The following is a 27,000-nucleotide window of genomic DNA, read 5'->3' as shown; positions in this document are numbered from 1 at the left end:
GATAATTTGTCTTGGAATGACCAAGGATGCCCTTGAAAATGGTAGCTATATGCAGAGATGGCTTTCCAGAAGTGTTTCTTCTAGCTTGAAGACCAACAAAGACTTATTCAAGGCATGAGCTTTCGAGTGCAAGCACTCTTCCTCAGACTAAGAACTGACCATCATGACAGTGGGAATATATATGCACTCTAACCTTCTGCTTGCATTTGAAAGCTCATGCTTTGAATAAGTCTTTGTTGGTCTTCAGGGTGCTACTGGACTCTGATTTTGTTTTATTGTACTGCTTCAGACCAACACGGCTGCCCACTTGAATAAAAGAGGTTTGGGAATATAGAGTGAAGGAGCTGGTGGTGCAGGAAGGGGGGACGAATGCTGAATTGCCATAAGTGGAAAAAACTATATGGCATTGGATTGCAATGTGCTAAAAAAACATTGTATGTACAGTTCTTGCATCTTATGCTGCGGCCCTGTCAATAAACAGCAGAAGCAGAAAATAAAAAGGCAATCAAAAAAAGAAAAAAAAGCAAGGCTGTTGGGAAGACTGACCAGTCAGATGACCACAGAGATAATTCATTATTTCAGCTGAGGTACAGGCTGCTGCTATTGGCCTGACGAAACGTTAAATCTATGAATCAGGATCTGTTTTTAAGTCAACAAGAATACTGCAAACCAGGCAGGTAATGAAAGCCAGCATTCATTAGCTGAGCATTGAATTCTCCTGTCTTTTGTCCATCTGTTTCCTTTTGACCCAGTTTTCGACAGAAGGATTCGTCCCTTTGTTGGCAGGGGCAACTCACTATACAGCTTCAGAGCCCCAAACTTGCATGGCATGCAACTTCATATAGAACCATAGAATCCTAGAGTGGAAAGGCAACATCCAGGCCATCTAGTCTAAGCCCCTGTTTAATGCAGGATCAGCCTCACGCATCAAGGGTAAGGATCTGTCCAGCCACTACTTGAAGAGTGCCAGTAACAGGGAGCCCACCACCTCCTTAGGCAGCATCTATTCTGCATCTCTTCCATGAACTTTCTAGGACATATCTAAAAACTGTGCATGCTAAGCCGCCTCACTCTCCCTCCCTCATAAACAAAGGGCTTTTGAGGTATTCTGAAATTGGCACCATGCATTGTGGTAATCAGAGACGGAGTTCTACAGCCACATTTCTATGTGCAACAAAAAAAAACCTCTTTGGAGCCTTCTAAAGGGTTTTCTAAGTAATACTTATGTTCTCTGTTCTTTCCATGGACCAGAAGTAACCTTTGTCTAGTTGCATAACTTGGCTGTAGAGAGTGGCTGGAACGAGTCGCTGTTAGGAGCACTTTCCTGTGGTATTTCCTGTATTTTGACATGGTGGTGTGATCTATTCGTGGAAAACCACAAACTTCCTTTATCTGGCAGTCTGTTGAAGTGTGCCATGGCTCCTGGGGAGGGTAGAAGCAAAGGGGGTGGGGGGGGGGAGAGACCACTTGGCAAATGGGACCTGTGAAGTTCTGCTGCTCAGCTTGTTCCTTTCCTGCTAGGATGAACTTATCTCTTGTTTGTTTGGTTAAAATGCAGTGTACTCCCTGGAATACTTCTAAAATAAACAGGAGAGGCTGGTTCTAAAAGAGGAGACAGGAATAAATCCACATCTTCCTGCACTTCTCTAAAAGCTATCTCTCTTATCAGCAATAGTAGGTGTAACTGGAAGGAGTATAAATAGCTGACCAAGCACCAGTTGTAAATTTACAAAGATCCTTGAAGTAGTCGTAACAGTTGGATAGGAGGAACTCATACCGCACTTCACTGGAGCCATAGGAGTACAGCAATGTGGACTGGGATGCACATCTGCATTGTGTCAGAATCAGTTCTGATCCTGCCATGTTTTGGCTTGGGATATTGGTTTTATTCTTACAGCAGCCTGGGGGCTTTTGTGGGGTTTGGGATTAAGTACTGCCTGTGGGGTGGCCAGGTTTACCTTGGCCAAAGACTTGACCACTCTCTCAGCATGCCTTGACCTGGCTGGGAACCTAACCTTGAAGTTGCACTCCTTTCCCAGGGAGGGAGCAGGGAGCCTGTGTGCCTGTTTTGTCTCAGTCCCTGAGCCTGAAGATATGCTTGGCTCCCAAGGTTGGGAGGAGTGTGGGAATGTGGTGACTGGAAGCTGTGACTGGGAAACAGTCCAGAGTACTGAGGTGGTATCCCTGAGGGGAGGGGACAAGATATCAAAGGGATCTAGCTTCCAATAAACATTAATTACTATACATCAGACTTCATATTACTTTGTAGGATTAGTTATATCAAGAGGTTAAGTCATTGTTACATCTTGTAGCTGTAGAGGTAGTGATTGATTCAGTAGGTTGCAATATAATCACTTTATGTTAGCACAACAAAGTACGAGTCCAGTAGGACCTTTGAAGACCAACAAAGATTTGCATGAGCTTTCGAGTGCAGGGACTCTTCCTCAGACAACAAGTGCATGCACTTGAAAACTCACGCTTTGAATCATAGAATCATAGAGTTGGAAGGGGCCATGCAGGCCATCTAGTCCAACCCCCTGCTCAACACAGGATCAGGCCAAAGCATCCAAGAAAAGTGTGTATCCAACCTTTGCTTGAAGACTGCCAGTGAGGGGTAGCTCACCACCTCCTTAGGCAGCCTATTCCACTGCTGAACTACTCTGACTGTGAAAAATGTTTTCCTGATATCTAGCCTATATCGTTGTACATGTAGTTTAAACCCATTACTGCGTGTCCTTTCCTCTGCAGCCAATGGGAACAGCATCCTGCCCTCCTCCAAATGACAACCTTTCAAATACTTAAAGAGGGCTATCATGTCCCCTCTCAACCTCCTTTTCTCCAGGCTGAACATTCCGAAGTCCCTCAACCTATATTCATAGGGCTTGGTCCCTTGGCCCCAGATCATCCTTGTCGCTCTCCTCTGTACCCTTTCAATTTTATCTACGTCCTTCTTGAAGTGAGGCCTCCAGAACTGCACACAGTACTCCAGGTGTGGTCTGACCAGTGCCGTATACCAGTGGTCCTGGTGTCGGGCCGCGGCTCCCTCTCCCCACCCCACCCACCACCACCCCCCACAGTAAAAAACTTCCCAGGCCGCAAGCTTGCGGCCCGGGAAGCTTCTTATGTGGGAGGGGGGGAGAGGGAATGAGGGCTGCGGCCGCACATTGCGCTTGCGCGGTGCGGCCACGGATGCGCGCCATGTGTGGGCGGGCAGTTGCCTTGCCGGTCCCCAGCCTCAAAAAGGTTGGGGACCACTGCCGTGTACAATGGGACTATGACTTCTTGTGATTTTGATGTGATGCCCATGTTGATACAGCCCAAAATGGCATTTGCCTTTTTTACCGCTGCATCACACTCCCTGCTCATGTTTAGTTTACAATCCACAAGTACCCCAAGATCTCGTTCACACGCAGTGTTACCTAGAAGCGTATCCCCCATCCAGTAGGCATGCTTTTCATTTTTCTGACCCAGATGCAGAACTTTACACTTATCTTTATTAAATTGCATCTTGTTTTCATTTTCCCATTTTTCCATTGTGTTCAGATCTCGTTGAACTCTGTCTCTATCTTCTGGAGTATTTGCCAGTCCTCCCAATTTGGTGTCATCTGCAAACTTGATGAGTAGTCCTTCCACCCCCTCATCTAGATCATTAATAAATGTTAAAAAGTACCGGGCCAAGCACCAAGCCCTGAGATACCCCGCTACTCACCTCCCTCCAGTCTGATGAAACATCATTGACAAATAACTCTTTGAGTGCAGTTCTCTAACCAATTCCCTATCCATCTAACTATCTGAAAATCCAGATTGCAGTCCTTCAATTTATCCATCAGAACATCATGGGGAACCTTACCAAAAGCTTTACTAAAATCCAAGTAAACGACATCAACCAAATTTCCGTGATCCAACAAACCTGTCACTTGGTCAAAAAAGGAAACCAGGTTGGACTGACAGGACCTGTTGGAGACAAATCCATGCTGACTTCCTTGGATCACCAAATTGTCCTCCAGATGTTTGCAGATCGCTCCCTTTAATATCTGCTCCATTATCTTCCCCACAACAGAGATCAGACTCACTGGTCTGTAGTTTCCCGGGTCATCCTTCCTCCCTTTTTTGAATAAATCTTTGTTGGTCTTCAAAGGTCCTACTGGACTCGTATTTTGTTGTGCTGCTTCAGACCAACATGACTACCCACTTGGATCCACTTTATGTTAGGTTTTATGTTTCACACGAGTAAGATTTAGATAATCAGATCTTAGTTGGAACTTATGGGTTGTTAGTTGGTGACACATTCACATTTCACCCTATAATCATTTAGTCACATGAAGCTTTGGTAGCAACGTATTTTAATCAGTCTTCAGTGCTGGGAACCCTGGGTTGTGTAACCAGGAGTCTGGTAAACATCATTAGAGGGTACCTTTTGCTCACAGATGCACCTGATGTTAGTTTACAGTTCTTTACCATCAATAAGAATTGCCTGGAGAAACAGATGGTCTATCTCGCTGTGTTTAGACTATGGCATCTGGGAACATGATAGAAGCATGGGGCATCTGCCATTGGAATAAGGGGTGGTCCTGATCAGTAGGGGGGCCCCAGTAGACACTGCTGTTTATGATGTGTCGCTGATGTTACCTTCTGTCAAATGATGCCATGTCTGGGACGGGCCTGAAGGGTATTTAGCATGGTGATTGTCATTGCATTTCATCCTCATCAATTTTTATGCCAGTAGTCGTGCCTGTAACCATTCTGCATTTTCAGTAAATGATTTGATTTTTTTTTTTTGGAAGCTTGTCTTTTCTTACACATTGGTTGTATGTAGAGATTGCTTCTCTGTCCCTTGCTGAATATGGAGAGGATTTTTTCTTCTTCCAAACTTTCCCCCCATCTATAATAAAATTTTCAGTGTTGCTCAAGAGTGTTTATTTTAAAAAAACTCTTTAAATTTACAGTCTCCATTTATCACCTTGAGCTGTTTTGTGTCTTGTGTACATGTGCGATTCCTTTGATTTTACTTGGAACATTTACCCCCATCATTGCTTCCCTGGGCCTTGTTCTCTTGTTGCTCCAAGAGATTATTCATGATTCAGACATCCAGAATAAAGAGATATTGATAATCACAAAAGTGACCTGAATCAGTTGCGTGCAGATAGTGCAGTTGTTCAATAATGTCACTATCTGTATAAGACAATATTTATTTAGTTTATTCATTCAATTTATATACTGCCGTTCACTGTAATGTCTCAGGGTGGTGTACATAGAACCAGTAAAATAGAACATACATCAAACTACTTTTAACAGTGAGAACAAATCATAACAATCATAACAGTAAAACATCAAACATAACTTGTGAGCATTGAACAGTTTGGTAGCTACAACAATTGAGAGAGGAGAAGACTTGGCAGCGGAGTGGTGCAGTTGCCTGACAGGGCTGGGTCCAAGCTGCAGGAAGGCCTCCATTGCTGGCCTTCAGCCAAGAGCGTGGTGGAAGAGCATGCCCTACAGACTGTTTAAGTTGCGTTAGGGCCTTCATCTCATTCCACCAGGATGGGGTCACGGTTAAAAAGGCCGTGGCTGTTGTCGAGGCCAGGCAGACTTTTTGGGGGCCAGGGATCATCAGTCTGTTAGAGTAAATGGAGCATGTTACTCTTCAGAGGATATGGACAAGCAGATGGTCCTTGAGATATGTAGGACCCGGACCACGTATAGCCTTGAAGTTGAGTACCAGCACCTTAAAGCTGATCCAGTACTTAATTGGTAGCTAGTGCAGCTACTGAAGGATTCAGGTCATGTGAGCTCTCCACAGTGTTCGGGTGAGAATTCGGATAGCTACGTTTTGGACTAACTGTAATTTCCAGAGCAGAGATAAAGGAAGGCCCACCTATAGCAGGTTGCAGTAATCCATGCGAGGTGTGACTGTTGTGTGGATCACTGTGGCAAAGTGTTCTGGGGCCCAATAGGGCACTAGTGGCTTGGCTTGGCAGAACTGGAAAAATGCCAGCTATGCTACTTTTGTGACCTGAGCGTCCATAATTAAGGAAGCGTGGAGGATCAAGCCCAAGGTCTTGATGGAATTGTGCAGTTTTAAGTTGCACACCATTCAAGTTTGTGAGGTGTGCTTTCTGGTTTGCTTCCCCACCCCGTGTGTGTGTAAAGAGCTGTCCAATTTTCAATTCCGAGAGAGGAATGGAGATGGTTTTGCCATTGCTTTCCTCTGCCCAGTGGCCCTGGCATTCCTTGGTCATCTTCCATCCAAGCCCCGTCCAGGGCCAACCCTGCTTAGCTTCCGGGCTTTCGGAGAAAGGCTTCCTCAAACCAAGTTTCAGTGATGTTCTCATCAGCCTGAGATAAGAAGGAGCACCCGCAGCAGCATCTTGTCTTGTTTTAATACTTCATAGAGATCAGGGACGACCAAGTAGAGAGAGGTTGTTCGCTGGGGTAGCCTTTCCTCCTCCTGCAGGACAAAAACACGAGAGCTGCGTTGGGTGTGCGTGCGAGAGAAGGAGTAGATGTATCCCGGAGGCTTTCTGCAGTGGGCACTTGTGGCACGTAGAAGAGCGAGCGAGACGCCATAGATGCGGAACATGCCGTTCCAGAGGGGGGAGGAAGTCTCCCCTGAGGATCTCCGTGCGCGGGGAGCCTCTCGGGGATCAGGCAAGAGAACAAACCGGCCGACGTCGCCCCGAAGGGTGGAAGCCCCCTCGACGTGAGCTCCCTCGCCGCGCTGCCCGCTGCCCGGAGCGCCGGCGGAGGTGGCCCGCGGGGCGAGCGCTTTGCTGCACAATAGAGGCCCTTGTCTTGCCTTGGGAGTTAGCAGGAGTGGCAACGCCGCCGGCCAACGGGAAGGCGCGGCGGAGAGCGGCGCAGCCAATAGGGAGGCCGCGTGTCCCGTGGCGAGCCCGCCCGCCCTGCAACCCGCTGCGCTTTCGTGGGGCGGGCGGCGGGGACGGGCCGGTCTGGGCGCAGGCGCGGAGTCTGCCGGGCCCCGCTGGGATGGCGGGCGCAGCGGCCGGGCATTTCCTGCGCGGCCCGGAGACGGGTCCGGGAAGGCTCCTTTGTGTGCGCCGCGCCGGGACCCTGCAGCCTCAGGTTTGCCTGCGTGCGTGCCGGGGAGGGCTCGCGGGGGCCCGGCTGGGCGTCTCTGAAGCCCCGGGGCCGCGTCCTTTGGGCGGAGGCTCGCTCCCGGGCGGCCGTGGCGCAAGCAGAGGGGGTGGCCGGGGCAGGGCTTCCTTGCCTCCTGCAACTGGAGTCGCCTGCGTGACAGGCCGGGTCTCGGCGGACACTTGCACAATGCGTTTGCGCTTCCTCGCTTTGCAGATCTTTCCCGGACGCTAGCGGCGCTTTTGCCCAGTGCTTTTCTCCTTCTCCGCTGCAACCGTCTCCAGCACAGTTGGGGGCCGATTTGTTATCTGGGTCCGCTTCTGAATGCCGGTGACTGATGTCATCCGATTGTGAATAGAGCCTTTGTCGTTTGGCTTCTTCTGCCCCATGCAGGAAGATGGGATTCTGTGTGTTGCATTCTTAGTTACGAAAGAACATTTTAAGAGACCCGTTGTTGGCTGGCTGCCTGTACACCGCCCGCCCACCGGCAAAGTGTGCCCGTCTGCATCCCCTGGCTCTGCCTCGATTTTGCTCTCTGGCCTGGCTGTTGGGGAAGAATGCTGCCGAGCAGGTGCTGCGCGCCTCCAGCAGCCTCTCCGTCCGCACGGTGGGGTGTGACACAAGCCGGATGGCACCTTGCAGGGCTGTCCTAGCAGACGCTTGAAAGGGATGGACTCGCCCGGGCCCCTTCGCTTTGCAGGCGGGCTGGGGCTGTCATGGAATCTGAACTCTTAAGGTAGTGAAGGCTCACTTCATGCCGGGTTTCAGTTGCCTTTTCCCTGGTAGTTAGGTCATAACCGTGCTTGCAGTATTACCCATGTTATTGCCCAGCTAATATCACCTTAAAAGGAGGGTGGGCCTGAGGGGGGTCTCCACCTGCTTTTGGGGACAGATACCAAATGAGGCCCTCCCCCCTACTCTGTTGCTTTTTTGATGGCTCTCAAGTCAGGAAGCCAGGCCTGCAGCCCAGCAAATTAATAAGTAGTCAGAGAACTGTATGGAGGGCTCTCACTGGCCAGCTATGGCTGCTTCTGCCTTAAGATCTGGTTTGACCTTGCCACGTATTGCATCATATATCTGTTTAGTGGCTTTGCAAGGATATTATTATTATTATTATTCAGCTTATTACCCACCACGCCCGAGACCGGTTTGTGACGGGTTTCAGAATGTCCAATTAAAACCCCCAGTAAAATGGATAACAAAGTTTGTAACAGCTTAAAGGTGACATTGGACTCAAATTTTGTTGTGCTACTTCAGACTAACAAGGCAGTAATACCTCAACTGCCCCAACCCCCTACAAAACCTTTGGAGGGATGGAAAGGGGGGTCAAGATGACAGGCAGTTAGTCCCTGTTATCTTGACCCCTCTTTCCATCCCTCCAGAGGTTGGGTGGGGGGTTGGGGCGGTTGAGGCATCACCGCCTTGGTCTGAAGTACCAGTTACATCCTAGCCTTGAGAACTGAGTCAAATTGGCAATCATCAGTACATCTCACTATTCTTGTTGCCAGATCTGTAGATACTTAAATCCAGAGATTGGGGCAATGAACAGACCATACAGATCTTCATACAAGCCTGAGAAAAGGCTCAGATATGCAAGAAGCAAACATCCTGTATGGCCATGGCTAGCCAACCACAACACTCTTGTCCGTTGAAGCCTTGGTTGCTGACAGTGACCGTTTATGCACTGGAGTTTTCATGCCGGGCTGCAGGCTGGAGTTCTAGTCATAGCAGGTTGCCCCACCGCTTCCTGCACCCACATGGGAAAGCATTTGGCCTGGTGCACCTCATCTGCCCCTGATTTGTGCTCCTGCATGGGAGCTGGGGCAGAGAAGTTCCCAGTGCATAAACGGTCAGTGAAAGGCAAAGTGGGGGGAACCAGGGCCCATTCCAGAGCTGTTTTGTCCTTTGAGGAAAGAGCCCGGCCAGAAGCAAGTACTAGGCAACTTACTACTACCTGACTTGTATGATCCACCTAGCAGCCATCTCATTAACATCAGTGTGGTAGGATGATTAAAATTTTAGACAAGGATCCAGGAGACCCCAGGTCAGATTCCCCTTTTTCCATGGAAACTCAGTGGGTGACGTGACATGCATTCAATCTAACATACCTCATAGAGTTGTAGGGAAGAAAATGATAGTGCTGTGGGTCCACATCAAGGAGAGAAATAGGGGAATAAATATAGTCAACAATAAATGTAGCTGAAGAGGGCTGAAAAAGATGAGTGGATAGGAGGGGAGACAAGGAAGCAGGGGAAAGTGGGGATATGAAGCTGCCAGGAGGAGGAAAAACGAAATATTTATTTGTCAGATTCTTATGTCACCCTTCCCTGGGGACTCAGGGCACCTTAGAACATAAATGTAGTCAGATTAAAATATTTAAATTATTAAAACCAATGTATATTAAAACCCAAGAGCACACTGCTATCTCTCCAGTAGGAGGGGAGAATAAAGTGCTGTGCTGATATTGACTATACGGCATCTAGATTTTATTATCTTTATTATAGGGAGGCCTCTTATTGTGGGTGTTCTATGGGGCTCAAATATAGGCCTGGAGAAATAGCTCTGTCTTGCAGGCCAAGTAGAGCTGTTTTAAGTCCCACAGGGCTCTGATCTCACGTGGAAGTGTGTCCCACCAGGCCAGTGCCAGAACAGAGAAAGCCCTGACTTTGGTTGAGAGCAGCAGATTTTATGTACTCAACTGTAGTCTCCTCTGAGGGGCATAAGGGAGGAGATGGTCCCGCAGATACAAAGGTCTCAGACTGTTCAGGGCCTCAAAGGTGAGTGCCAACACCTTGAACCTGGTTCAGTCTTCAGTCTGGAGCAGAGAATACTGATCAAATTTACTCCTTCCACCTGGTTTCAGTAAGGAGTCAAACCACTGTGTTTTGGACCAGTTGAAGTTTCCGGAGCAAATACAAGGGTAGTCTAATCTGGAGGTGACCATTACTGCATGGATCACAGTGGCCAGGTCAGGCGCAACATGAGCAAATAGATTCATTAAACAAGACCAACTAACTTTAGAGACATGCGATCTGAGCACTTTATTTTCTGATGGAATGGAACGTTCCTATGCTGCTTAATGGTGATATATATATATTTATTTATTCATTATATTTATATACCGCCCTCCCCAGAGGCTCAGAGCAGTTTACATAAGAACAGTACATGAAACAGTCTATAACATGTGAATAACCATACAATAATAATAACTAATAGTTTCATAATTTTAGCTAGTTTTAAATTTAATTGAAATGAATTTTTAGTGATTTATAATGATTGCAAAATGTTAATGTATTTTTGGTGTCATCTGGCCTGGGACCCTGGGGAGGGCAGTATATAAACTTAATAAATAAAATAAATAAAGGGGGAACTGGGCTTGGCGCAGCAGCCAGCAGTGTACACCTAAGCTAGAGTTATAAGGCAGATAAAAGATTGGTTAGTGAATGAGAAGGAAAAAGGGGAGAGGCTTTCCATGTAGTCGGGGAAGGGAAGGAGGGAATAGTATGGGGGTGAGAAGCTACTTCCCCCCTATATCCCTGTGGATCCCATCCTTATCTGATCCAATCTGGAAAAAACCCATCACATTTCAATATGAAGAAATATGTGCGTTTAAGTTCCCTAACTTTCTTCTAACCCCCCCTCCCCACACACATTTCCCACACCTGCTTTGAAAGAAGGAAGCCTGGTTAGGTTCCCCTTACACCAGTGTTTTGCCCTTAAGCTAATCAGTGCTAACCCGATGCTAGCCAGCCATTCCTGTGGGCAGGATGTGTGTAGCCACAGGGCCTGGACATCTCCCCTTTTACTGATGAAGGTCGAGACAGTCAGCCAGGAGCATTGAGCTGGGCCCGCTCTGTCTGCTCCCTTATCCCAGCTGTAGCCCTGTTTGGAAGGCATCGCCTACTGGCTATCCTCTGCCTCCACAGGATCAGCCTGGAAATCCTTCCCTGCCCTCGGTGACCCCATCTGCTGACAGTAAAGCCTGCTGTTATCTGCAGGGCCTCATCACAGCTTGGGTTTCCAGCTTACTGTAAAATATACAACATGTTGGGAATGTGGGGTAGAGTGTGTGTAATTATAGATGTCCTATCTAGATCTTATCACAATGACGCTGTTAGTCTTATCAGCTTCCTCCCATCAACAGACAGTTGTCTTCAAGTCAGAAGCAGATGGATAAGAAAAGTAGAAAGAGAGGTTTGGGTAGATTTAATGATTGACTTTGCCTCTTTCCCAGTACAGATTTTCTCCCAAGGGAAAGAGAATAATCACACCCACAGGGTTATGCTAGGTATTTTAAGGTGAACTCTTTAAAATCACAGTCTTAAAAAAAAATCAGATTAAGCAATTGCATTCATTTGCACCTCTTGTGCAATACAACTTCCGCTAGTCATGGCAGGAGCTCGGAGCAGTGTCTGGCTTTGATGCCCATCCCTATCACCTGTAGAGATTTCAGTCAGCTTCCCCTAAATGGAAATTGGGTGCAGCACTGATCCATGCCTTTGCTTTCAAGTACAAAAATACAATGACCTCATAGTCAAGTTGCATTACTAGCTAAGCAGCGGATACAAGACAATTGACATCAACTAGACCTGAGTAAAGCTCCTTTTTGGCACCAGTTAAAACAAGATATGTTCTGGCCCCTGCCACTTATCCATCTCAGCTGGTAATAAGTAAGCAAAGAAGGGCATTTACCCTTGCAAGATATTCCGTCTTGCCTTCAGCTCTTGTAGAGGGTCGCTATAAGTACACTTACACTGAGACAATGTTTTGTGGGAGTGGCGAAATTGATACAAGAGAGCATATATGGTTCCACTGCCCTGCTTATGTAGACATTAGTAGCAACTCGATTGAACCACTCCTTAAAAAGTTGCCAGAACATCATGATGTAGATCGAGCAAAGAGGTTGCTAAGTGATGAGTCCCCCCAGGTGACAACTCAGATGGCTAAGTTTCGTGCCGCAGCCCTAAAAATCCGATGCTCAAAAGTAGCATAGTTTTAAGTTCTATTTTATGATCTGTTTTAAATTGCATTATATCAAATTACCATATTCTTTTGGTCTTTTATGTATTAACTTCATACAACATGGTCTGAACGACTGTAATAAAATTTGAACTAAACAATGACCTTGTGATCAACCAGTCCAAACTGTACTTCATGTATCCTTTAGGAAATGAAAAACTATGTGGTTGGCTTCCTATACCACCACCATCCCTCCCTTTGAGTTTGCGTAGTTTGTAGGGGATGTAGCCTTCTGCTATGGCAGACCTCCTGCTATATGAACAAGACCAGACAGGGTCTTGCTTGAAGATTTTAGTGTCCTGGTAGATTCATCCTGGAGAGGAGAGTTTTCAGATCCCCTAACTGCAAACCAAATTTCTGATTGCCTCATCGTGGTTAGGTGCCTCACTAAGCCAAAGACTTCCACGTTTCCATGCTTGAAATCTGGAACTGCTGTGCATTGAGCATCACACTAAATTGTTTGTCTCACCTCTGCAGTTTGTATTCCTGGCACTGAAGTGTTCACCCTCTCATGCCTGTCTTCCTCTGCTTTGCTTTCACCGTTCCTCATTAACTGCTGAGAAGAATCTTGATGGAAACCCAGGATCAATTTGCAGATTTAGGCAACTTTTCAGACTTTTCTGCCCTAGACAGTTGCAGGTTAAGAATGTGAATTTATGGAATGGTTTGCATTGGCGTCCTTTTGTGCTTTACAACCAATAAATGATAAGCGTGTTCAGGAATTGGTTTAATGGCTTCTACTGCTGGTTCTTTTGGCTCCAAATTGCAGTTATGCTTACCTGGGCTACAGCCCAAGCAACTGATGCAGATCAGTCCCCTTGCTAGGGACAAAGTGGTCTGCTGCAAATATTTTGCTCAGGCTTGATTAATTCAGATGGCATTGGTTCTGGTACTTGGAGATGACATGGTAATCTCATGTGGTTTTTATTAACTGGCAACCCAGAAGAGAAGTCTGGACTAAATTAGTGAAGGAATGACGTAGCCATGCAAAGAAAAGAGAATGGTGTCGATGCATTGTGAAGATATCTATGGGAGGGAGCTCCTAACAGCAGACCCAAAGTATTAAAAAGAAGAATGAAATAATGTATTTGAATCTTCAGATGCTACTTGAGTGAGGTGCTGGCTCGCAATGGGAAGTACATCTTGCTGTGCTTGAATTTATATTGTTTAAAGACTCCAAGATGGGTGTAAAATGCTCTTATAGACCTTTTTGTATCCAATGGGTTTCCCTTCCCTTAAATCAGCATACTGGATGCTGATCTGTACAGACATGCTTGGTCAACTTTGTTATAATTGTTTGTTTATGCAGTATCATTAAAATACATGCCACTCCACAGAGGGTCTTAATAAAAAGACAGTCCAGCCAAGCCATACATCTGTCACATTCCCCAGGAAGCAGTTTAAGAAATCTCTTTATTAAAGGGTTAACACAGCAGCAAATGAAAACTCTTTGCCAAAACTGAGGGCTACATGCAAAACCCCAGGTGTAAGATGCTCCAAACCCTCCTTCCCTCAGCATCTCTTGGCACCAAAACCCAGGTGCATTCCCACAAAAGCAAGGTCAGAGAAGATAGCCAGAGAGGCCCCGAAGAGACTTATGAAAAGTAACTGCCAGCCTTCATGGGACTGCATCAATTATAGTATCTAGTCACCCCTGGAATCTGGTCAAGCTAAGCCGGCAAAGGTTTTTGAAAACAAAATAATATTACCCTAAACCATTATAGAACAAAACACTAAGATGGCATAAAAGTAAAGGTAAAGATGTCCCCTGTGCAAGCACCGAGTCATGTCTGACCCTTGGGGTGATGCCCTCTAGCGTTTTCATGGCAGACTCAATATGGGGTAGTTTGCCAGTGCCTTCCCCAGTCATTACCGTTTACCCCCCAGCAAGATGGGTACTCATTTTACCGACCTTGGAAGGATGGAAGGCTGAGTCGACCTTGAGCTGGCTGCTGGGATCGAACTCCCAACCTCATGAACATCGCTTCAGACAGTATTTCTGCTGCTTACCACTCTGTGCCACAAGAGGCTCCTATGGCATAGACAGTTTTTCCCCAGGATGCGAACAGCTCAAAAGAAGTTTCTACTGCCAGAATTTTTTGAAAAGAAAATAAAGACTGAGCTATCTAACAAACAATCCCCTTCCTATGTTAAGAAATTATATACTCTCTCTAATTATGCATACATCAATTGAAGCAGTGCAAGGCAGCATCCTGGTCCTCAATTTCTACATTAGTTAGTCACTAAAAAATTAATATTTACAGTTCACAGATGCTGCCTCTGGTAGAAGAGTACTGTAACATGTAATGGAACCCAACAATAACCCTCACAAAGTTTAAGGGACTACTCTGGTATGTCCCGCCAAGATGTCTCCTCAGAGGGAGAAAAACCATTGAGAAGAGTCCTCACTGAGAAGAGTCCTCACTGAGAAGAGTCCTCTTCTGAATACAGGTCATCTTGTCCCTCCTGTCATCATTAAAAAATAATATCTTAACCCATTAAACATAATACTTTGTATATGTTTGTATATTATCCTCAGAGTGTTTCTTCCTGTTTTTGTTGGCCACCTCTCTTCATTGATGATCCTTGCTGATTAGGGTTATGCATCACCCACATTCTACCAGCAACTATAGTTGTAGTTAGGGCATAGTTCTTGGAGTAACTAAACTAGAGGATTGGTGATACCCACCACAGGAGACTAGAAGAAGTTTAGTTCATACCTCCCTGAGTAAGTGATGGGAATCACCCGCCAAGATGTCCTCCTGTCCTCAGAGGAGAAGGACCCTTCTTGGTGAATAAATGTCAGGATCCTAGGAGAGCAGCTTGGCTGATGACCCCCCAACACTGACAAAACTAAGACCACGACAAGTAGCCCATAGCAAAGTTAGTCTGTATTGATAACTAGGGGCCAAGCCTGTTGCATTCAGGAATACAACGAGCGCTAGGTAAGGGGGGTGGGGAGGAAGAACTCTGCAGACGGCCTCCCTCCCCCCAGGACCTGGAAAGGCTGCAGGCAGCTGTTAGGGAACTCACTGGCAGGGGCAGCTCTCATGCAGCAGGGATCTTGAGCCTCCAAGCCTCGGAGGGAAGTGGGAAGAGGAGGGGGCGGTCAGGGGGGGACAGAAGGCGATTGGCTGGCCACTGGGCAAGCAGGCAAGCAGCTTGGAGGTAAAACGGAGCTCTTCCACCAGGTCTGTGGTTTAAGCCGGTACAGCCAGGGAGATTATATGGCCCTCCTTCCAGGAAGTTTTGTGACGGTTTGCAAATGACATGCACCCACCTCCCACCCGCTCCGCTCTGAGTTATTATTTGGGGTACTGAGAATAGCGAGGGTTTTTGTTTTTCCTCCGTATCTTCTTTTCTCAATTTGATTAATGATTGTGATTTTATGTCTGGGACTTTAATCAGGGTTTTATGGGGGTTTTATGCAGATGTGTGTAACCCACCACGAGCGGTCAGGGAGTGGCAGGTAATAAATCAAATAAATAATAAAATAATAATAGAATCCACTCAGGCCCATGCCCCCAAACTAGATGCGGGATAGCTGGTTCCCACAGAAAGTATCATTTGATCAGCAAAGGTGCGAAAGTCGGAGACTGACAGTCTGCAGTAGTTCCCAGGCTCCTTCCCAGCTGCATCTTCCCAGGGAGCTGCAATGTTTTACAACTCCTTCAAGGCTAGAGATAACATTAACATAATATAGGGCAGAGCTTCAAAGGAAGCCAGGGCACCTCAGAGGAACAAAGAAAACAAAGAGGGAGGAAGAGAAAGTGCTCAAGTATGGAGCATTCCCAACCTCCATCCAAGAGAAACATGGAAAAGCTGGCATGGCACATGACAGTAACAGATACTACTGAGACTGCTGGCTCTTCCAGAGTTTGCCTGAGTTGCACAGTCAGAGGACTGGCCCTATGTGCCTGGGGAGAATGGTCTGCCACACCTCTCTGGGGCACATGTGCCAGGAATTGCCTAGCCCTACATTAAGAGTTCAGTGCAATCAGTAGGTCAATTCCTTACCACATGTTTGGCTTACATATTCCAAACATTAGAAAGTTCAGATTCAAATGGGTCACTGTGTTAGTCTGAACTAGCACAACAGAATCAGAGTCCAGGAGCACGTTTAAGACCAACAAAAATTTATCTGAGATTTATCTGAAGAAGTGAATAGTTTTCTCATAGTCTGACGAAGAGTGCTTGCACTCAAAAGCTCATGCCTTGAATAAATTTTTTTTGGTCTTAAAAGGTGCTCCTGGACTCTGATTTTATTAAGAAGTTCATAAAGGCCAAATTCCTCAATGTTCTTTAGTATGATGTAAACATCGTAGAGGTTGCTAGAAATTGGTATTAGAGAGAGCTGCAAGCCAGACTTGCTGTTCAGTTAATGAACCCTGTTTTGAACACATCAAAAGGCGAGATAATAAAAAAATAAATTGTAAGGTTGTGTGGAATAAGTGCCTTGAAATGCTTTCCAACTTGATGAGCTTGTTCTCTCTCTCTTGAATCTATCTTTTACTACACAATTATTTTGTGTGCTTGGGAACATATGCGGAAACTGGCACAGTATTGCTTTCATTTATGCCCATGCCACGGTCACACATGGGCCAGTTAACCGTCATGTTTCTCTGTGGGGACCTGGCACAGGGGTAGCACAGCTTCAGTGGGAACCAAGCCCAGGATTTTTAGGAAGCCAGCAGACTTTTATGCAGAAAAAATTACATCTGCTCATAGAAGTAGAGATTGCACTGAACCCAGGCCTGATTTTCCGGCTAAGATATGCACTCTCATTCTTCCAACGTTGTTGCAATGAGGAGAGCATTGAGTTTTCGCTCAGATGTTTATCAATTCTCAGTGTTGTGATTGAGGGGAAATAAATGGTGCGTGTGGGTAAAACTTGTTTCTTAAAATGGCAAGGAGTGCTTGAAATTGGGCTGTTATGTTAGCACCACTAGTCCTGGGAACTGTATCTCATGCATTTCCTTCTCCTGTTGCCTTAGAAGCTGGGAGTCTGAGCTCATGCTGAGAATATGTGTATAATTCCTAGTGGTCTCACTTCTAATTAACAGGAGGTGGTTGACTCTTGTGAGGATGACTACGTCCCTCTGGTATGAGGATGTGCAGTGCTGGCCTAGGTCCATGCACCTGCTTTGCGCCACACCTGCGTGATTACCTGAGACCACGGTTAGCAAGTGCAGGCAAATGAGAATGGGAGAGTTTAATTTAAATAGTTTAGAAGTTCCATGGTCTGTTTCCGAGTACTCACAAGGCATGTTTACTTAATTGAGACAAATTATCTTCTTCCGAGATACTTTTTCAAAACACTAACCACAGCATGGGATTCTCCGCCATATTAGTAGAAACACATTCATTCCAGAGAAACTTGGAAATATGCTTTGTTTTGCTAATTATTCTTGTGCATTATGAGATTTGCTGTCACAAGCTTTGTGTTTGCACCAAATTGGGGATTTTACTATTTGAATGACTTTTTCCAGAGTGTTCAGCATGCAAAATAATTAGACAGGTTTAAAGTAGTATCTTTCATTAGGTTCCCTGTCAGTCTTTCTGTTTGGCTGCTACACTTCTCTTCAACAATGTTGAATCAGATGTTATTGCATACGTTCACAAAATTTAACAGAATAATATCATCTGCCAGGATGCTCGAACCAGTAAATACAGCTGTAGCACTGTTTTTAAAATATAATATAAAACTTCAGCAACAAACAGGAATTTTTCCAGTAGTTAAAAATAATCTTTCACAGCATTAAATCTTCTTCAGAAATCATATAATTGCTGAGCAAAACACAGACAGTAACCCATTCACTCCTGACCGAGGAGGCACCAGGGTCCTAATTGCAGGGAAGAAGTTCTACGCTTTTGGGGTTTCTGCAAAGAAGGCCCTGTCCTTCACAGCCACCCACTTTTTTACCTGGACCAGCACGGTCAGTGTAACAAGACCAAAGTAGTTCTTAATGGGAGGACAGGCTCATAAAGCAGAAGATAGTATTTCAAGTACCTAGACTCCAATCCGTGTATTAGATGTCCCCATTCAGTTGTAGTAGGGCTACTTAGCCTTGCAACTGTATTGTGAAGTTTCCAGACAATCTTCAAATGCATTATTGTATGGGGTGCATTTCAGTAATTAAGACTGGGTGTAACAGAGCAAGGATGATCAAGGCCAAAAGTCACATTTCCAGGAGGAAGAGATGCAGTTGGCAAACCAAGCAAAATTGGTGAAAGGCCATGTATGCAAAAGTGCATCTGTATTACGAGAGCTAACTCTATCCCTAAGTTGCACACTGGTCTTTTAGATGGAGTGCGTTCTGATCTGTAGCTGGCATTATCGGCCATTTCTTGATTAGCACCTAAGTCTTGTCTGGATGGGGTAGGAGGTCTTTATCAACATGTTACTTCAGAACATTCTCTTGTCTCAATGTACGCTGTCAAAAAATGGAAGTAGAACTGCATGTCATCTGGAACCTTTTAAAATTGATATAAAACCTCAGAGAAACGTAACTGGGGACATCCGAGGGACACTGTAGCATACAGTCAAACAGCAGCCCCTTAACCCCATCTTCTAATACCAATTGGCCAGATAGGAACATACCTTTGGAGGTGCAGTACCTCTAAGACCCATTTCAGCCACTAATATGGAAGGACTAGAGGTAAAGCCCATTGTATTTTGTAATACAATGGGCACTAGCATGCCGGCTGCTTCCCCCGACCCCCTTGCAGCGCTCCAGGCACCGCACCTGCCGTTTCCCCCCCCCCCAAGGGCTGGGCATCAGCATGGGGAAAGGAGCAGGGCCTGCTCCATTCCCCGCTCCGAAGCCTGTCCACCCGCCCCCCCCCCCGGAGGCCCCGGCTTCAGCGCAGGGAAAGCCTCTTTCCTGGCAGTGAAGCCTCTCACTCCAGCCCTCTTACCTCCTAGTCCAGGAGGGGCCAAGAGGCCAATCAGGAGCCGCACACTGCGTGGCTCCTGATTGGCCCCTTGGCCCCAGACTGACACTTGGATAGGCCAATAGGGAGCTGCTTCGCTGCTCCCGATTGGTCCCTTTGAGTTTTTATCATGGACTCGCCCCGCCCCTTTCTCCACCCACTTAGCCCTTACTGCTTTATTACTACCGCTCCCACAGGAGCGGTTTACAGATGCTCAGGTCAAGAGTATCAGAGCACTGTCTCTTGTCCTCTGGCTTGGTGAATGTGCAAAACCATAACAACGTCCATGTTGGTGAATGAAGCAAAGGTTCCCTACAAATTTGTTCATGTAATGCAATGCCAAGGTTTGGTGCTTGACCTGAACATAAATGTCCATAGGGTTTCATGGCAGCTATTTCCCTGTAGGGAAACTCCCATTCACTGAAGTGTCTGCCTTTGTAGGCAATGATGAGTTGGAACCCAGCCACGCTCTCTGATGATAGGGCGGGGGGGGGGGGAGATACAAGCACTGCACCAAACTACCCTTGAGCCTAGTTGTTTGCTGTGTTGCCTGCACACAGCCAGCATGTGCACTCAAGATTTGGACAAAATGCCAGGGATTATCATTAAATCTGTTAGATGTTCTTTTATTTAACTTTGTTCTTTTTTCTGAGCTTGTGGAGTAGGTGGAATGTTCAGAAACCTGTCTTCATTTTGAAATTTCTAGATCCACTTTCTTTGCGAGGAGCCATGAGCTAGGGAAGCATGCATCTACCTTAATGGGACATGTGTAGTTAGATTCAGTTGGAAAAAATTCTGATGGACCTGTGCCCCAAATTTCTCTTAGCTTGATGCTGACTTTTTCCTTGTTTAAACAGAGAGCAGAGGCAGCCAGTCAGAACAGAATGGAGGTGCCCCACCCAGCAGGTGCTTGAGAGCCATACCTAGAGCCTTGCGTCATCACCCCCCCCCCCCGTTTTGATGGGAGGGGCAGTAGTAAGACCAGATGTTCTTTTCTAAAGAGCCATTCCTCATCATCCAGCCCTAATCTGCCAGAGTTCAGATTTGTTTGCTCTCCCCTCAGTCTCAAGCTGCTGGGCACATGGATTGGTTAACCCCTTTGTCTTCTGAAGGACTCCTCGAGCTGATTGGGTATAGTGCGGGGTATAAATCTTTTACCTTAACATAGAATATTTCAGAAAATGGTCAGTCACCTAGATTGGATTCCCACAGGTTAAGGGACCATGCCATATAGTATTCGTTAAATTTGTCATTAATTACTGTATTTAGAAGCCAAGTTCCTTCACTTCATTTTGAATGTATTTCTCTTATGTAGGGATAGAGGAGGTAGAATAGAGCAGAATCATAAGAGTTGGAAGGAGACATAAAGGCCATCTAGTCCAACCTCCTACTCAGTGCAGGATCAGCTTAAGGAAGCATTCATGCTGTTGAACCATGGTTTAAACAGTGGTCCCCAACCCCCGGTCTGGGGACTGGTACCAGTCCGTGGATCAGTTGGTACTGGGCCGTAGTTCCTCCTTGTCCTCCCCCCCAGTTGCTGCCTCAGGGCTGCCCTGCCATTCTGCTTCCGGCTCACCTTTGGTGATCTCCAGCGGCCGCTGTGGCTGGGGCTCCCCCTCGGCGTGGCACTACGCAACTGCTGCTGGCAGCGCCCCCCAGTGGGCGGCAGCAGGAAAGCAAGCAGAGCAGGGGCTCAGGCGGCAGCAGGGATGTCCCTGGACAGAAGACTACCCCCCCCCCCGGGCCTCAGTAAAATTGTCAAGTGTTGACCGGTCCCCAGTGGTAAAAAGGTTGGGGACCACTGGTTTAAAGACCAGCAGTGAGTGGGAGCTCACTACCTCCTTTGATAACTCTATATAGCCAAACACCCCACTTCGAAGGTCACCTTCTTGCTTGAGAGGAAACAGATGGAGTATAATGACAGGGTTTCAGTTAATTACTTTCAGGATACATCTGCCCATATATGTATGGACTGGTTATTTCCATTTCCCTGTATCTGAAAAAGTATGCATGCACCTGAAAGCTTATACCTTAAGTAAAAGACTCAAACTTTGTTTAGGCAGATTTCACTTCAGTAAATGCTAGAATTTAGGAAGAATATATAATTGATAATAAAACTAGTTTCTGATGGTAACTTTTGTAATCAGTTTCCACTGTCTTCTCTTTTTCAGGATTTTCTAGAGTATGCAGGAATGATGAAATAATCTGGATTATAAGGGATCTGGGAAGACACCTGAGTTTTCAACACAACAAAAAGATAGACTGCTGTTGCCTTATGTACTGGAACTGCTCCTTTTTTGAGTGAGAAAATCAAAGTGAAGGAAATAGGTGGGTCTTTGTGATTTGTCTACTGTCATTGAAATAGCAAAGGGGGAATTGGAGCAACAGCTTCTAAAGTACTTCTTCCTTTTCTTGTCTAAGCAAGAAGTTAAAATAGAGCAGTGGATGAAATTTACTTTCAGATTGTCAAAATCTCTGTTGGATGCATTCATATTGGTTTGGTAATAGCCATAAATCTAAGTCTGGCTGCAAAAAAAGAAATGGCGTGGTGCTACCAAATAAGAGAGGGAAAGTAGGGATTTATTTTACTGGGTTGGGGCAGCTCATGTAAAGAGTGCTCTTTCAGAATTCCTTATGCTCCTTCATACTTAACAGCAGCAGAATCTTCCTGAGCATGCATCATGCATTAGAGATACTGAACCAGACCTACCCTGGATCTGTCCCATGCCATGTAACTGCAGCCAGTTCCTCAGTATGGTAGATGAGAAGCAAACCTATTCCAAGATGAAGTGGGGGATATTCTAGGTTTGCATCTTCTCAACCTTTGGGCTACTTCACTTGTGTCTCAAGAAAACTTGCCCCTGAAGTTGGCCACCCTTACATTAGTGTAAATCATTCAGTTCTTATTGAAGCTTAGGAACATAAAATGTTTGGTGTGAACATTGGACCCTATAGATTCCTTTGTGTTCTATTAGAAAAAAGGATATTTGTAAATAGATATTGTAAATAGGGATGGGCACAAACTTTAAAATCCCGGTTCAGGACAACCCATGAACCAAACCCTGATCCGAGCCAGAATTTTCCTGTACTGAACCAGCTGGTTTGAGCTCTCTTTCTCTTGGGAAGGGTTAAATAACTCTCCGCCATTTAAACCTCAGAGATAATGGGTGAACCTGCCAGGTTGTTAGATTTAAATGGATGGCAGCTATTTTGCAGGTCAGGTTTGCTTCCAAGCAGGAAGAAGCAAAGCTGACCTTGAAGTGGCTGACAGCCATTTCAGCCTAACAGTGGAGCGAGTGTGCCCATCTGCTATTACGCTGAACCAGCTGCAAGTGGAGGGAAGTGAGACTAGTGAAATAGCTCACAGCCATTTCAGCCTAATAAGGGAGCGAGGTGCACTTGTTCACTATTCGTCTGAAATTCCTGCAAGCCATTTCAGCAATCTGTTTCTCCTCAATAGAATGGTAACAGCTGACAGGCGCACTCACCCTGCTCTGTTGTTAACTTTAAAAGACTAAAACAGCCAAATAAAACCAGACAGAAGTCCAGTAAATGTTTAAAGGAGGCATCTTCCCTGAACATCAACTGGCTCAAGTCTCTGCAGAATTCTTTCTTGTGATCTGTAGCTGGCATATTTCTGCAGTTTTCAGCACTCTTCATTTTCTGCAGGGAATCAATAAAGCGGGGAGAGTCTTTAACTCATGCTGCCCATTTCCCCAAACAAGTCTTTTTCAAAGTTCAAGGTGTTAGCAGCTTTTATCTAAAACTTAAACGTAATTGCCATTAATGCAGAGTGGTGTGGGCATATCACTTTCCCATCATTTTCAGTTAAAGCAGAGCTTAATTGTCTTCTTTTTCCCCCTCCCCAGGTCACTTGGCAGCTTAGCATCCCCTTCTGTATTCTGTCCTCAAGGCATCACAGTTGCAATGAGGACTCCAGAAGAGCAAACTGCCACGACAGTTTTACAGCGCTTGCTGCAGGAGCAGCTGCGATATGGGAACCCAAATGACAGCCGCAACCTTCTTGCCTTGCACCAACAAGCCACGGGTAATGCACCCCCTTTTGCCAGCGGTGGGAGCTCAGGGGTTCCCAATGAAGGACTGAGCCCCCAGGACCATCAGGCTGGCACCCATGTGGCTCGCCAAGAGCCTCAGGGCCAGGAGATACAAATGGACAACAGCATCATGGAGAAGCAGCTTTCCACAAGACTCCAGAATAGTGAAGATCTCCCAACCTATGAGGAAGCCAAAGTCCAGTCTCAGTATTTCAGGGGGCAGCCGCACGCCAGCGTTGGGGCAGCTTTTTATGTGACGGGAGTCTCCAACCAGAAGATGAGGACTGAAGGGCGCCCCACCGTTCAGCGGGTGAACCCGGGCAAAGTCCACCAAGATGAAGGACTTAAGGACCTTAAGCAAGGACATGTTCGCTCCCTGAGTGAGAGGCTGATGCAGCTGTCGCTAGCCACCAGTGGCGTGAAGGCCCATGCCCCTGTCACAAGCGCCCCGTTGTCTCCGCTCGCCTCTCAGCAGACAAACGACTTATACAAGAGCCCCGGGGCCAGTGAGTTCTATAAAGGCTCAGTGCCAAGCCCTCCTCAGTCAAGCATGAAAGGGATGGAGCACAGAGGTCCCCCTCCGGAATATCCTTACAAAAATATGTCTACCCCACCTATGAGCTGTAAGCCACAGGACCCCGGGCATTTCTATGGCGACCATCGCATGGCCCAGCAAGGCAGATCTGACGGGCCCATGATGAGGTACCAGCATCCTCCTGAGTATGGATCCGTCAGGTAAATGGCACGCCTTCCTCATAAATATCCTCCTCCCTTGTGGGGGAGAAGAATGTAGGAAGTGTCCTCTTAATGCTGTACTCCCCAGGGGTTACCCCAAAGTTTGTGGCCCAGAGTGTGTGTTGGCTGGTGGGGGCATCATAATTGGGTCTGATATCTAGCTTAGAGAAATTAGTTTTGTTTTGCAGGCAGAATCCAGATCTCCAGCTGCACTTACAACAGAGGCCCTCTCACCACCACAGCCCGACATCTTCCCTAACCTCTTTGGGATCTTTGACATTGCTGCAGTCTCTGCCCCCATCCCGGCTGTCTCCTCAGCATCAGCCCCCGCTGACTCCCAGTCAAGGAGATCCTTTTTCCCTGCCGCGCTCCCAGCAGCTGTTCCTGCCCAGCCAAGTCCATCAGGGAGATTTTTACCGACTGTGTCAGCCTGTTATTGGACAACAGCAGCATCCGCAGGGAGATTCCTACTCCGTTCTGCCAAGGCCTCAGCCAGCACCCTCTCCTTACCAGCAGCTGGCAGTGGATCCTTTTGCCATTGTCTCCCGGGCCCAGCAGATGGTGGAGATCCTGTCGGAGGAAAACAGGTCTCTACGACAAGAGCTCGATGGGTGTTACGAAAAAGTAGCAAGGCTTCAGAAGGTAGGAGGCCTGATTTGGATTCAGTACCTAGTGTGTGGTTAGATATAGTATTATCTTGATCTGGATAGCCCAGGAAAGCCCAATCCTTTCAGGTCTCAGAAGCAAAGCAAGGCCAGCCCTGTCGAGCACTTGGAAAGGTCACCTTCAGAGAACACCAGGGTCATGACACGGGGGCAGGAAGGGGCAAGGCACCTCCAAACGTCCCTTGCCTGGCTGCCAGACAATCCTAGGATTTCCAGGTTACATAGCACTCCAGCTATACACTAATAATAATATTAATAATAATGTTTGTATGACACTTCTGGGAAATACCAAAACTCCTAGGACTCCTTAGAGAAACAGAAAGGAGCTAAGGTGTGTTTCCACTTTTGTGTTTGGAATGTTGACACCAACATCCTGTCGTTTCTCCAAGGGAACTTGGACCTGCTTGCCCTACCTTCCAGGCAGTTTACAGCAGGGGTAGTCAAACTGCGGCCCTCCAGATGTCCATGGACTACAATTCCCAGGAGCCCCTGCCAACGAAAGCTGGCAGGGACTCCTGGGAATTGTAGTCCATGGACATCTGGAGGGCCGCAGTTTGATTACCCCTGGTTTACAGGGTTCAGCCTGCTTTAGCAGTAGAGCAATATGATGGATGCCTTTTAGCCTATTATGTAAGAAGTGTGTCCTTAATGAAATGCTTAGCTTACTCGTGTATTTCCTTGAGGTTTAATCAGGTCTCTTTATAGCAACTCAAAATATATATACTGTATGTTTTCCCACGCTAAATAGTAAAAATGTAACATGCCTCTCTATGTTTTGTTTTAATTATTCGCTGTAGTTGGAAACAGAGATTCAGCAAGTTTCTGAGGCCTATAAAAATCTGGAAAAGTCTTCCTCAAAAAGGGAAGCGTTGGAAAAGGCCATGAGAAATAAGCTGGAAGGGGAAATCCGCAGACTCCACGACTTCAACAGGGACCTCAGAGGTAAAAGGAAAAAAACTTTGTGCTAAGATTGATGGGTGCATGCAATTAATATTAATAATGTAGTTTAAAAGCTTATTCTCTTAAAATTATAATTTTTCAACTCGAAAAGTCTAAGTTCTCATGTCTTGTGCTTTAGTTTTAGAAACACTGGGAAATTTGGGCTTTCTGTACACTACACTTGAGAGTAGGGTTGAGCGCTTCGGAGCGGTTTGGCCAATCACTGAAGCCCGAGGCAGCCAGTGCTGCAGTGCAGAGGAGAGGGGCAGTGTTGTCACACCAGCCGGCGGCCTCACGCAGGCACAGCTCTGGACCTGTGTGCAGGTGACAGCTGGCACGGCGGCAGTGACGCCGCCCCTCCTCTCCGCACGGCGGCACTGGCCGCCTTGGGCTTCAGTGATCACCGAGGCAGCAGAACCCCACCAAAGCGCTCACCTCGACTTGAGAGGGAGCATTTTTAAAGCTCTTTTTCAATTATGTTGGCTGCTTTCTTAAGGGTGTATGAAGTTGCCTGACTCTTCTCATTATAATGGTATTCCTCTGATACCTTGACTTGACTTAGTCAGGTCTGTTCACCTGAGGCTGCATTTTTGCCCCACCCTCTATAACAAAAACACCCTTGAGTCTTTTCTCATATCTAGGTCAGACATGCCCTTTCTGGCACATTTCCCTTGGAGTTTTTATTCTGAACTGTTTATTTCCCTTGATCTCCGGAAAAAATTCAGGTGATTCTTTGATTTTCTGACTTCAGTAACTCTTCTTCGTAAGATCTGCTTGGCTCCCTATGCAGGGCTCGTTTTTTCCCCTCTCTTATATGTATTTTTAAACTATCACCTCAAAAGTAATAATTCTTCAATCCAAATCTAAAAACTCTGACTTGCTGAAAGGAAACAATATGATCTTCAGCATTATTTTAGTACTAGTAAAAGAGCCCAGTGTATCCTAAATACAATGGGCGCTAGGAGGCAGTGGGAGAGTAAAAGATTTCTTACCCGGCGCTGGGTTTTCTGACTGGCGGCCATTTTTAGCGGCGGCTTGATGGAGGCGGCGGCGGCTTGATCGGCGGCGGCGGAGGCGGCTTAAGGGTGGAGGCGAGGGCTTGATCGGCGGCAGCAGAGGCGGCTTTACAGCGAAGGCTGGCGGCCATTTTGAGCGGCGGCTTGATGGCGGCGGCGGCGGCTTGATCGGCAGCGGCGGAAGCGGCTTAAGGGCGGAGGCGAGGGCTTGATCGGCGGCAGCAGAGGCTTGAGGGCGGAGGCGGCTTTACAGCGAAGGCTTGAGCGGCGGCTTGACGCGGCGAGAGGCGCTTCGCGCCTCTCGCCGCGCCAAGCCGCCGGGCAGGGAGCCCCCGGCAGCCGCGCTTCGCGCGACTGCTGGGGGCTCCCTGGCCGGCGGGATGACGCGTCGGAGGCGCGAAGCGCCTCCGACGCGTCAGCCCGCCAGCAAGGAAGCAACTGCGAGCCGCGCTTTGCGCGGCTCGCAGTTGCTTCCTTGAGCGGCGGCTTGACCGGGGCTCCCTGGCCGGCGGGCTGACGCGTCGGAGGCGCTTCGCGCGGCTC

At 46.9% G+C, this 27,000-nt stretch overlaps 1 protein-coding gene across 3 annotated transcripts in view; it reads left to right on the top strand.

Annotated features, from left to right (window-relative positions):
• AMOT (angiomotin) overlaps positions 1 to 27,000 on the top strand; it is a 77,390-nt gene that overhangs the window by 2,742 nt on the left and 47,648 nt on the right. Inside the window, exons 1-5 of one of the 3 annotated variants that reach the window (XM_077308817.1) lie at positions 6,944 to 7,083; positions 21,219 to 21,375; positions 22,917 to 23,837; positions 24,026 to 24,479; positions 25,300 to 25,444. In XM_077308817.1, coding sequence (XP_077164932.1) covers positions 22,975 to 23,837; positions 24,026 to 24,479; positions 25,300 to 25,444 — 1,462 coding nt within the window. In that variant the 5' untranslated portion in view covers positions 6,944 to 7,083; positions 21,219 to 21,375; positions 22,917 to 22,974. Of the gene's footprint in view, positions 1 to 6,943; positions 7,084 to 7,808; positions 7,832 to 21,218; positions 21,376 to 22,916; positions 23,838 to 24,025; positions 24,480 to 25,299; positions 25,445 to 27,000 lie in introns of those variants that run through there. The other 2 variants (XM_077308818.1, XM_077308816.1) reach the window with 2 other exon arrangements.

This window comes from Paroedura picta, chromosome 13 (assembly GCF_049243985.1).
Source record: "Paroedura picta isolate Pp20150507F chromosome 13, Ppicta_v3.0, whole genome shotgun sequence".
Classification (NCBI taxonomy): domain Eukaryota; kingdom Metazoa; phylum Chordata; class Lepidosauria; order Squamata; family Gekkonidae; genus Paroedura; species Paroedura picta.
Note: the sequence above shows the minus strand (reverse complement) of the source record. Positions and strands in the feature narration are given on the sequence as shown.